The 12,535-nt window shown below is 39.3% G+C and overlaps 1 protein-coding gene across 1 annotated transcript in view; it reads right to left on the minus strand.

Moving 5' to 3' along the window:
* Window positions 1-312: 312 nt before the first annotated feature.
* Window positions 313-12,535, minus strand: part of FBN2 (fibrillin 2) — a 294,460-nt gene continuing 282,237 nt past the window's right edge. Inside the window, exons 61-65 of the mRNA XM_088475116.1 lie at window positions 11,508-11,636; window positions 10,521-10,640; window positions 8,118-8,346; window positions 7,617-7,788; window positions 313-3,243 (exon numbers count right to left, since the gene is read on the minus strand). Coding sequence (XP_088331242.1) covers window positions 2,872-3,243; window positions 7,617-7,788; window positions 8,118-8,346; window positions 10,521-10,640; window positions 11,508-11,636 — 1,022 coding nt within the window. The 3' untranslated portion in view covers window positions 313-2,871. The remainder of the gene's footprint in view (window positions 3,244-7,616; window positions 7,789-8,117; window positions 8,347-10,520; window positions 10,641-11,507; window positions 11,637-12,535) is intronic.

Genomic DNA, 12,535 nt, shown 5'->3' on the forward strand with positions numbered 1-12,535 from the left:
AATTTAATGGGTGTTAAAAAGGGTCTCTAATTGAATAGCCCCAGACATTAAAGCCTGAGGCTACCACTCATTTTTTACACCCGTTAAATGAACGTATCTAATTGAATTACCCCCTATATAGGATAAAATACTTGCTGATTATGTCGGTGTGTATGAAATTATCACTAAGCAAAAGCAAGAGAGCGCTAGATAGAACTAATTTGCAAAAAACAAAATGCTAAAAACAAACAAACAAAGGAATAAACAGTAATACTTTGTAAATACATTTCCCGGATTAATTAATGGAAAACAACAGACAACAAGTACCCCAAAATATGTTTTATTGTAAGAAAACAGATGTTATTCAAATACACACTGACCTATAAAACAAACCAAATGCTTAACATATTAGCACTTGTCAAACTTGAACACAGATTTGTTTTCTTAATGATTGACACTAAGAAAACTGTTCTTAAAAAGAATCTTTGGTCTATACAGGTGTAAAATAAAGCATGTCCATATGGGACTGAGGTGATTTGCATCAGAGTTTCCTCTTCTTTCATATAACTAGTTAAGGGCACCAGTTGTCTTAAGAAAAATAAAATTGGTATACCCTTTCTTAAGAAAAAGGGATAGTTTATTTTATAATACTTTATTTCAGAATTTGGTATTTTACCATCTAATTCCAGTACTTAGTGGAAAAATGTATTGCGAGCCAAAGCATGGTGTAGGTACACTAACATGCCATGTCTAATATAGTAATTATATACATTATTTTCTGTTTGTGTATAATGATTTTACAAAGACAATAGTTAATGTACCATTTGCTATCCCACTGGAAGGTGATAAAAAATGATGTTTCCCACAATGAAGATACCTACAGTACGTAGTTTATTGAGCACCGTGTTGTATAGCACACTACGAGGCATAATAATTACAGTGCTTTGTAAAAATGGAATGCCGAGAAACCATGGGTCGATCATGGCATTTCAGTACAGTAAATGAATAATGTATTTCTTGTTGAATGTCTGCTATACAACTATTATTGATCAGTGTCTGGTGGTACGGCCTTCCAATAAGTCAGAGCGGTTCCCAGTGTCTGTAAAACATGTACCTCAAACAGTCTTTGCTGCTATGTAGCATCCTAAATAAAGAAATATCAGAGTAGCTCAAAGTTGTGTTCACAAGTGAATAAAAATGGCTCAATTACAACAATGTATATTAACAAACAGGGCTCCATGCTCGTTTCACTAAGAATCCAATATATTACTGCAGCAAATAAATATACATTTACATTTTACTCTGGACTATAGCATATTACCTCAGAACAACTGCAGACTGCGAGGAAAATAAACCTTGGGGTGTCCTGCTTTGTTTCAAGTGCCTGGATATAATCCTTCACAGGAGCCAATCAGAATTTAGAATGCCCTGGTCTGTGCTTTTGTGTTGCATATGTAAATCATAATGAATCTGCATATTCTTCAGCTTAATTTGCAGATTCCTGAGTCACATTTAATTGTATCACTCAGAGAGCTGCTTATAGTGACTTGCATTGAGATGTACCGTTCTTACTTTGACGTGTAAAAAAAAGGTTTCTATACTAAGATCTACTGTACAGTATGTCCCAAGCTTTTGTGCCACTAAAAATATCTTTGATTTGCCAGAATCAAACCAATGGGCCTTATGCAGGGTTGTAAGTACATTGCGCATAAGTTGCAAAGGAGCATACATGGAAAAATGCATGTAAATGCAGAGTTATACGCATCACCAGACTGCCACTATGTTACACCTGGTTTGTTTCTAGTCATCATCCGACCTCATGGAGAGATGTATCAAACTTTGGATAGAGATTAGGTGGAGAGAGATAAAGTACCAACGAATCAGCATCTAACTCTCAGTTTACACGCTGTTTTTGAAAAATGGCAGTTAGGAGCGGATTGGCTGGTACTTTATCTCTCTTCACTTTCTCTCTCTCCAAGGTTTGATACATCTCCTACTCTCTGAGTATACTTCCCTATACCAGGTACAAAGGACACGTATCCAAACAGGCATGTTTTTGCTGACGTCCAACTTTTTATAGCACGCAGTTACGCTGAAGCGTCCTCATTGAATTTCACAATGTGAGAACGCCCCGCTACAACTCAGCTGTGCCTCTTGAGATGCAGTCAAAATGCAAATGATTATGTATTGTTTGTATACGCGTGCACTCTGTTCCGGAGCATGCGCAGTGCAAAAAACACGCAAGATAGCCTCCGCAAACAGGCCTATGTTCAACTCTGCACCATCCCCAATGTATTTAGTCTATGTACACTTTTTTTTAGCATTACATCTTTCATTTTGTTAACACTTATAAATAGCGATCAGCATAATATACACAATTTTAAAAAACATGCTTATATAAAATAATTATATAACTAAAAAACATATGCAAATTTTGTTATGGTATATTGAGTAAAAGTGGGTGAAAATGATTTGTATTAAAATAATTTTGTTCCAATTTATTTTAAGTTGGAATTTGGATCAATATTTGAAAATTTTAATACAAAATTACCCTTGTTTTCTTTTTCAGTCTCTACAATGGGCACGATAACGATAACTTGGGGTACATCTATATACTGTCTTAACTTAGTTTACACCTGTGCTGATTTCATTTTTTGGAGGCTATATTTAAATTATTAGAACCAAAGATGACATTTTATAAAATAAAAATATGTAAAACATTGACATTTCTACATTATTCATCATGAAAGTCATTGTGCATGTGTGATACAAAAAAAGTGGTCCGTTAAAAATAGTTATTGACTCCATAAAGCTTTCAAAAAAGAAGATATGCTCAGATAGATAAATAAAGGGGTGGACGTGATAGGTCTGAGTTTTAATTTGCTCTTAAATTTAAGAGATGTCTATCTGTAGTCTCATTCTGAGAGTCTCCCCAAGCTCTCCTAGGAGGTAGTTTTCATCATGTTTCTTTTCCAGTTTAGTGAAGTCACTTTTCCTATAAATGGGAATACTGGTTATGTCCAGTGTGTAAGTTCCTGGTAGGATTTTCTTCCGAGCTGTGTGGAGGTAACTGAGTCCATCTCGTTGGTTGATGTGAAAGATAGTATCATTGCCTTGGGATATAACATAGCGAACATGATTATTAAGTGGTTGAATTGCTGGAACAATTTCCACTATATGGTTCTTTGTATTTAACTCCGAGATGTTTAGCATTATCTTCAGTGGCACATCCATAGCTATACTCTTCAGACTTATATTTTCATTCTGCATAAAACAAAACCCAACACATAATTACACAATCAGCACACAATATATATATATATAACACCATAACTCAACCTTTCAATCAATAGGATTTGATCTGTTAACCAATCACAAAAACATATGGGTTATTCCATGGTAACTTGCATTACAAAGTGACATAGCAAACAATCAGCAACTCCTGTATACAGTCTTCCAAAGCATGACCCATCTCATCACTTTCTAAGCAAACAAAACCAAACTCCTTTTGCTGTTGACAGCCATGCACACACTCGTCACTTCACCCTGCAACGTGAGTACCCATGGCCCACATAACTGTTCAGTTTAATATACTGTATATAAAAGTTATTTTATACTAGTCGAAATACTCGGCGTTGCCTGGGTTTGACGAATGGACCTTGAAGTACATCTGCAGCCTTAATGTTTTACATTGTCTTCACCTAAAACCCCATTCCATTGACCCTGAAAATGACCCCACTGTTTGCTAACATGGTTTTAGCCCTGAAAAGTACCTATATATCCATTTACAGTCAGGTGCATAAATATTGGGACATTGACAGAATTTTCATATTTTGGCCTTTATTCACCACCACAATGGCTTTGAAATGAAACAAACAAGATGTGCTTTAACTGCAGACTTTCAGATTTAATTTGAGGGTAATTACATCCAAATCATTTGAACGGTGTAGGAATTACAACGGTTTCTATATGTGCCTCCCACTTTTTAAGGGGCCAAAAGTAATGGGACAAACTAAACAATCCTAAATCTAACTTTCACTTTTTAATACTTTGTTGCAAATCCTTTGCAGGCAATTACAGCCTGAAGACTGGAACGCATAGACATCACCAAACGCTGGGTTTCATCCCTGGTGATGCTCTGCCAGGATTCTACTGCAAATGTCTTCAGTTCCTGCTTGTTCTTGGGGCATATTCCCTTCAGTTTTGTCCTCATCAAGTGAAATGCATGCTCAATCGGATTCAGGTCAGGGGATTGACTTGGCCATTGCATAACATTCCACTTTTTAGCCTTAAAAAACTCTTTGGTTGCTTTTGCAGTATGCTTCGGGTTATTGTCCATCTGCACTGTGAAGCTCCGTCCAATGAGTTCTGAAGCATTTGTCTGAATATGAGCATATAATATTGCCCGAAACACTTCAGAATTAATTCTGCTGCTTTTGTCAGCAGTCACATCATCAATAAATACAAGGGAACCAGTTCCATTGGCAGCCGTACATGCCCACTCCTTGACACTACCACCACCATGATTCACTGATGAGGTGGTATGTTTTGGATCATGAGCAGTTCCTTTCCTTCTCCATACTCTCCTCTTCCCATCACTCTGGTACAAGTTGATCTTTGTCTCATCTGTCCATAGGATGTTGTTCCAGAACTATAATGGCTTTTTTTTAGATGTTGTTTGGCAAACTCTAATCTGGTCTTCCTGTTTTTGAGGCTCACCAATGGTTTACATCTTGTGGTGAACCCTCTATATTCACTCTTGTGAAGTCTTCTTTTGATTGTTGACTTTGAAACATATACATCTACCTCCTGGAGAGTGTTCTTGATTTGGCCAACTGTTGTGAAGGGGTTTTTCTTCACCAGGGAAATAATTCTTCTGTCATCCACCACAGTTGTTTTCCATGGTCTTCCGGGTCTTTTGGTGTTGCGACAGCTCTTTGGATCTCACATTGAGAGTCGACAGCAACTGATTCCAAATGCAAATGTCACACCTAGAATCAACTCCAGACCTTTTACCTGCTTAATTGATAATGAAATAAGGAGGGAATAGCCTACTTTTGGCCCCTTAAAAAGTGGGAGGCACATATAGAAACCGTTGTAATTCCTACACCGTTCACCTGATTTGGATGTAATTACCCTTAAATTAAATCTGAAAGTCTGCAGTTAAAGTACATCTTGTTTATTTCATTTCAAAGCCATTGTGGTGGTGAATAGAGGCCAAAATATGAAAATTCTGTCAATGTCCCAATATTTATGCACCTGACTGTATATATAGTATTTAGACACTGTTACTTCAACACTGAGGTATAAAATATGTTGTTTGTTTTTCCATTAAGAGCCTGAATGATAAGGCTGTTGGAAGCCCCCACTCTTGAACATGCCACATACAATTGCCTAAACTTAGCTTTAATGTGGCATACTAAAGGGGGAAAGCTTTGACATGGAACATAGAAGTCATTCACACCTGGATAACAATGCAATTGTTATGTTCTGGGTTGTTTGTGGACCCGGGGTGGTAGTAGGAGCGATCACAGAAGCGGGTTTGAATATAAAACTAGGGTTTTTAATACGTGCTTGAGTAGACATAAAATATGGCAGTAAATAAAAGTCCAGGTATATATAAACATGCACTAGAGTTCTGTGGTGGGAGTAATGGGTTAATGTCCAAGTAGAAAAAATTAGAACTGTCCAGGTGTGCAGGTAGTGAGACTGGAAATAATAAGCCAGGTATGCAGGTAGTGATGCAGGAAATAATAAGCCAGGTATGCAGGTAGTGAACTAAGGCAAATGAGCAGGATGTCAGCAGGCTCAGGCACTCAGGTATGGGCGAGGGTGGTGGAGGAAGCGGGGTAGTCCAGCGGAAGCTAGGAGCTGACTGGCAGACAGCAATTCACAGGAACAGGATAGGCACAGAGAACTCCCTCTCAGCTAGGCTGAGATACACATTGCACTGGCAAAGAAGGAAGGCACTGAACCTTCCTAAATACCCCATGCCGTGCTGTTACTGGCCAGAGGGAACATGTGACTCACCAGGATTGGTCAGCCACATCATATGGCCAGAAGGCAAAATGGCAGCGCCCATGCCAAACGGAACGGAGACGCTGCCAGGCCTTACCAGTGCAGAGTGACAACAGGCCCACACAACAACGCGCGCAGCCAAAGCCCCCCGCCAGACATCAGCTCCGCCACCAGACAGCCCGCGCCACAACGACCTCACAGGTAATACCTGCTTAGCGCCATGCTGAAATAACCTGGCCGTGACAGCAATTTATGAGTAAATGCCAGTGCACGCTGGCATTTTCTCTGACTGTTTGGAATGGGGTATATTAGGAGCAGAGTGACTTATAGGACAGAAATCAGTATAGCTTCCCAAATCACTGCGGTTTAAAAAATCATTGCAGAACAGAAATCAGTGCAGAACAGAAATCATTGCTGAGTAGAAATCTCTGCAGACCAACATTGGAGACCATGTCATATGAAAATGTGCTTGGAGGAAATTGGTAACTGTCAGCACAGGTGCAGTGTGATAGTTGATCCTCTTCCGTTGGAGCTCTGCCTGCCCCCCACTGGTATATAACTGTGCCTTCAGATCAGTGCAGCTTTAAGCAGTGACATGCAGTGAGGTAATTGGCTGGGGAGGCACCGGCTAGTAAGATACATATATGAACCCGAGAGTTCATGTGGGCATTGTACAAAGGTGCAGAAGTATATAGTGCTGGAAATTTGTTGTGTTTCGATCAGGGATGTGCGGAAAAGATAGACAAGGGAGGCAGTGCCTCACCTGTCATACACTTTTTACTCCAGAGTTTTGAGTATAAAAATGATTAGAATAATACAAAGAAGATATGTACAATACTTTATTTACATTTTTCTTATAATTTTTAAAGTCAAAACTACTCTGGAGTATACCTAAGTATGACAAAAATGGCTCTGCCTCACCTGACCACACATCACTGGTTTTAGGCACTGTAAAACATCCTGTTGTTTAAACAAAAATTTCAAATCAGAGACTCCACGGCCTATTTGGTGGGCACCATGTAGCGTCCATGGCCCTGACGAACTTCAAACATACCCAAAAACCTGCTCTTGGTCAAACTACACCAACATGCCCAATTTGGTGGAGCTTCTGTGGTGTAAAAAAATAGCTTTGCCCCATAAGTGGTGACCAAATTATTTCTGCGGGAAGCATCAGATCATGTTATAATAACATCAAAAACTCACAGTAGGTTATCCTTTTCTGTAGCTGGTCAGTCATGGCGGTGTGAAGACACCATCCAATCACAGACTCCCTTACTACAAAGACAATGTGAATGCGCTACGCTCAAACGGTGACATCATGATTAATATGAAAAGGACCAATGGAGGAAAAGTTCTCAGTTCAACCTTTTGCCCACCACTGGATATTTTTAATATTACAATTTTTTTTTTTGCATTAAAATGTTTGTATATAAAATTATTGCATGTGACACAGTGACTATGGTGTTGCACAGTATTTTGAATCTTTTTACACAATTATTTTCCGATTAAGCCAAGAAATTTCCACATAAACCCAAAAGATTATTTCATTTTAAGATAAAATGTGAAACAAAGATCAGCATAACAGTCGTGACAATAAATAGAGCACATCTTGCTCGTACCAGTGCAAATTGGGTATTGTTAGAACTTCTTTTTGCCCTTCCTGTTTTCTTTGGGTAACCGTTGACTTTACATTCATAGCAGGTTTCTGGGGACAGTGCATTTTCATCACTTTCTTCTCTGGCTGTAGACAAATACTGGCCTCTATTAAAACCCATGCTGGAGACACAATGCCTGCAATACACAGAACATACTTCTGTATTTACTTTTTTTAATAACAAAAGCTGTGGTTACTGGAGCATGTGGAGCTCATCCATTGTGGAATCAAAAATATTACAGTTTCCATAGAACATATACTGTATTTTATTTTATAGTACACAGAACAGACAAAGCTAAAGTGGCAGCATGTGACTGTGGTTGCCATGGTAGTCCATGACACTGCGAAAAGTTATAAATTAGTAATAGTTGTGTAAAATATTACATTGTAGTATTGAAAACCCCGCTATGGCTGTATTTACAGATCCCGTACAAATAGTAACAGTATAAGACTGGTATAATCTTACCCTTGTCCAACTCTGAAGTATCCCGGAGGACATCCGCAGAGGTAGCCTCCATCAGTGTTGGAGCAACCATAATTGCACGGATTCTTGGATGTACACTCATTCACATCATTGCAGGAAGTCGATAGCTGGTCAAATGTAAATCCAGGTGGACAAGCACATTTGAAGCTGCCAAGTGTATTGTAACATGATGCAGAACCACATGTGTTTTGTGCTGCACATTCATTTTCATCTGGCAGTAAAATAATGAACAGTTACACTTTAGATTAAGGATAATCATTATACTGAGTTTTCTAATTTCACAGCATAAGGGGTGTGTTGTACTAGAATCCTGAAGCCAATGTCAGTCACAAGTAATTGTTGAAAAAGGAAGAGCAGGTGGAATAAATGCAATAAATAAATGATATATGCTCATTGTGAAAAACGAGGCCCCTCATTCTTTTGTTAGCATTTTAAATTCCAGTGAAAGCAAAATAAGGGTACGAACTCAATTGGTTTCACTTGTACCCATATCCACTTGTGTCCATACACTGAAGAGGCAGCATTTCGGTGGCATGATCTGGAAACTGCCTGATCTATTTGCTGAAAGTGAACACAAAGGGGGAAGGGACTAGCCTCCATTATCCACCCTCCTACCCCAACCACCATCACCACGGGTATGTGTTATTTATTTACCCCATTACATTTTTAAATTACTATATACACTATAGTAGTTATATTTTATTTTATTACAATACTGTAGCTCTTCCAGTCTGTGTAATAATTGCTCACAAAGATTATAGTTATACATTAATCCTGCTAAAGCCAGGCTTAAATGTAAGCCATCCAGCTACACCTCCTTAGGGTTCAGATAAGATCCTTAGCAGCCACAAAATGAGTTATAGTGGTTCTTTGGATAGTGCTAGAAAGGTACAACTGTTTGCATTTATATCTATTTTTATACTGTACTCTCTTGTACTATATCTTTATCTTATCTCATTTCTTACAACTCACTTTTGAACAGCCCCATAGGCCTTCAAATATATATGTGAAATAAGCTGCAAAATGACCACAATACTGGATGGACATATCAACAGTTGGTTTGTGTAGCCGATGAACGTTCAGTGTATTATGAGGGTCAGCCAGTTGGAAAAAGATATTAACAAGAAGTCTGCTTTAATGGACTAAACATTTTTTGTTTAGTACATATAGGGCCGATTCAGAGGTGTACACAACTCATGCGTGGCTGTGATTTCTTATGGATTCACAATAGTGAAAATATGCAAATGCCAGTGTTAGCATTCACCTTCTGTAATAGCATGCGACAGACTCAGCAAACTCTGAGCAGCCGCTTCCATTATCTGTGCACAGTGCAAATCCGATGGTGGTTAAGAACAATCCACCATCGATGCACCATTGACCCCTAGCACAGCCTATGGGTCGTGCAGTGTATCCATCTGAAATCCCTCAACAAATGGCACGTGTGACTGTGGTGTGAATAAGAACATGCCCATGACATGCCCGTAGCATGCCCATAAGATGCTATAACCTCCCTATACTCTGTCCCTCCACAGCTCCTATCTTCCCTCCAATAAGGCCCTGCCCCTCTGTACACTTATCCTATCTGGATCCCCTGGGTCTATTGCATTATCCTTTACCATGTGGCTAACCATGATTAGGCTGGGAGACTAGGTTTTGTGTAAAAGCTGGGACCGGGGGTTAGTCTCCCACACAACTGGGTGTAGAAAGGGGTCATAGTGTCTTGAATTAGGTAAAGTGTGTGTGTAGTGATGAAATAGGGGGGGAAGTAAAAGAAAGGTCACCCCCTCTTTTCCCCAAGAAATGTGTTGGTGGTCATTTTCTTTCCTGTGAACCTCTGGCTCATGTCCAGGAGGGGACGTGATCTATGGGTGTTGGCAGGCCACCTCCCAGAAATGCCCATGATCACAGTGGCCTTTCTAATGATACCGATCCCATACGCTATCATACAGTTAGCTTTGCACATGCACAGTATGGGTTTCTCTGCGCAGTAGCAATACATGGCTCAACTGCACAAACTCCCTCCACCTTTGAATCAGGCCCATAGGTAGAGGGGAGCAGGAGCATGACTGACATCTGATTATGATAGTTTGATCAGAGAAACCTAATATAATCCTGTAATCCTAATTAAGACTGAAGTTGTGGGATCTCTGCTCACTGCTTGAACAGATAATTGGGGGCTATTTATCAACAAGTGGAGCTGTTACCCATAGCAACCAATCAGATTATGTCTATCATTTTATAGAAAGATCTAGATAAATTACAGCTAGAATCTGATTAGTTGCTATGGACAATACTACGACTTGTCCTCTTTAGAAGGTTTGCTAAATCTCTCCCTTAATTAAAGATTATTTACAAACCATATATTAGTATTTGTACAGGTCTTACCGACACACTGGTTCCATTGGTAATGCTGAACGTAGCCCTGTGGACAGCTACACCGGTAACCACCAGCTATATTCTGGCACCCATGCTGGCATCTGTGATTTCCATCACACTCATCCACATCTGTACAGAAGAACAATATCACTAAGTTAGTTCAAAACTGGATCTGACTTGCTCACATGCGGGCCTATTAATCAATATTATTTTTACTAAAATGTGAAAAAGGGTAGTTTTCATGATAACCTACTCCAATCACTGTAATGGGAAATGTGATCTGCCCAGATTTACCAAAAAATTCTATTGTGAAAAAATACTGGGGGAAAAACCCTGTGATAATAACACCATTTCAGATGGCGTTATTAGGGCTCTTTCCCAGTTCCCCAACTCCTGCTCTGTTTTAACAGGCAGAGTCAGGAGCCGGCCCCTGTGATCACCTGTGTGGTCTAAATAGACCACAAGCTGGTTACTTAAAAAAAATTGTAAATAAACAAAAGAAAAACTTACCTGCGTCCAGGGATCAGTGCTCAGGTGAGGGCCTCTGGGGCTCCGGTCAACTAGTCTCCAGGCTCCTGCACTGTGACCCTGGACAGCTGATGCATAGAGCAGCTGAGCGGGGTCACATTGCAGGAGCCTGGAGACCATCTGACCAGAGTCCCAGAGAGAGGACCACACAGGTAAATGTAAGCTGGGGGGGAATCGCGGAAGGGAAGGGCCACTTGGGACGGTCGCCGAGGGGGGGGGGGGGTAACGTTATGCCCCATAATCACAGTTGTCAGCAAGACAAAGAACAAAACTCACTTTTCCCAATAATGTCTTGTGTTCCTAAATGCTGAGTATTATCATGTGTAAATCTTCAATTAACTAGCATTCCATACTGTATCTATTTAAATAAACATTTTGCAGTCTGTCAAAAACATTATGCACACCTGATGCAACGAAACTAAATGATCATCATCACAAATAAAAAGAATCATCATATACAATACATACCATCACAGTTTAAGCCAGTGGTATCCAAAGAAAATCCTCTTTGGCATTCACAAGTGAAGCTGCCAGGTGAATTTTGACAAACTCCTTTAGAACCACATAAGTTAGGTTGTAAACTGCATTCATTGTTATCTGGAAAACAAGTGTCCTTTTTTAATATGTCAGATTTCCTTAGCTGTAAAGAAATACCTCCCTGGTTCTGTTGCACAGATAAAAAGCCATCAAACCTCTTTATTTCCTTGCAGAATAGGACATGTTCACTACTTGGAATTGTGAGTTCTAATGTAATTAACAGCTCTTTCTGTGATATAACATTTGTACTTATTACTTTGTATGTCTAAAGTCAATCCTCCATCAGAATTCAGATATTTAGGTAGCTAACGTGAAGTATATTGTAAGAGGTATCGATATGAGGGCATTTTGATTTAGATTTCTTGTCGATATATGAGTTACTGTATAAATCTGATGCACACTTGTCAATATAATGATAATTCCTATGATTTGTAGGATGCAAGTTTTGATAATTAACAGAGAATCATAGTACAGGAAGGCCTTTGATAGCCCATGGATGGGTTGTCATTAGTATGCTCCACTCAGGAGAGGAGATTGGTATAGGTCATTAGAATGCACTTCTGGAGTCATCCTTGTACAGGATGCCGAATTTAAAAGTACAATAATTTAACCTGATAGGATATGGGTAAACAAACCCTTTCTTATATGTATGCATTTATATGAAGTGAGGATGCAGTGCTATCTGCTAACACATATAGGGGGTAAAACAAAGCTGTCTGCTTGAAAAAGTATTCAGACATAAGCAGAGATCAAAGTCTCATCAGTTTTCATGCGGTTTATGACGTAAATTTAATATTTCTGTAATTGCTAGTAACTTCCAATGGCCCATAAAAATATCTACAGTCAATATGCAGCCCCAGTGCGATTTGGAAAGCCCTCGGAAATGTGACTTTCAAGATTTGAGGTAGCTAACCTTTCCCATATCACACTGCATCATAGTTACAGTTATATTGTAGCTA

This window comes from Taudactylus pleione, unplaced genomic scaffold (genome assembly GCF_031769625.1).
Source record: "Taudactylus pleione unplaced genomic scaffold, aTauple2 ptg000162l, whole genome shotgun sequence".
Classification (NCBI taxonomy): domain Eukaryota; kingdom Metazoa; phylum Chordata; class Amphibia; order Anura; family Myobatrachidae; genus Taudactylus; species Taudactylus pleione.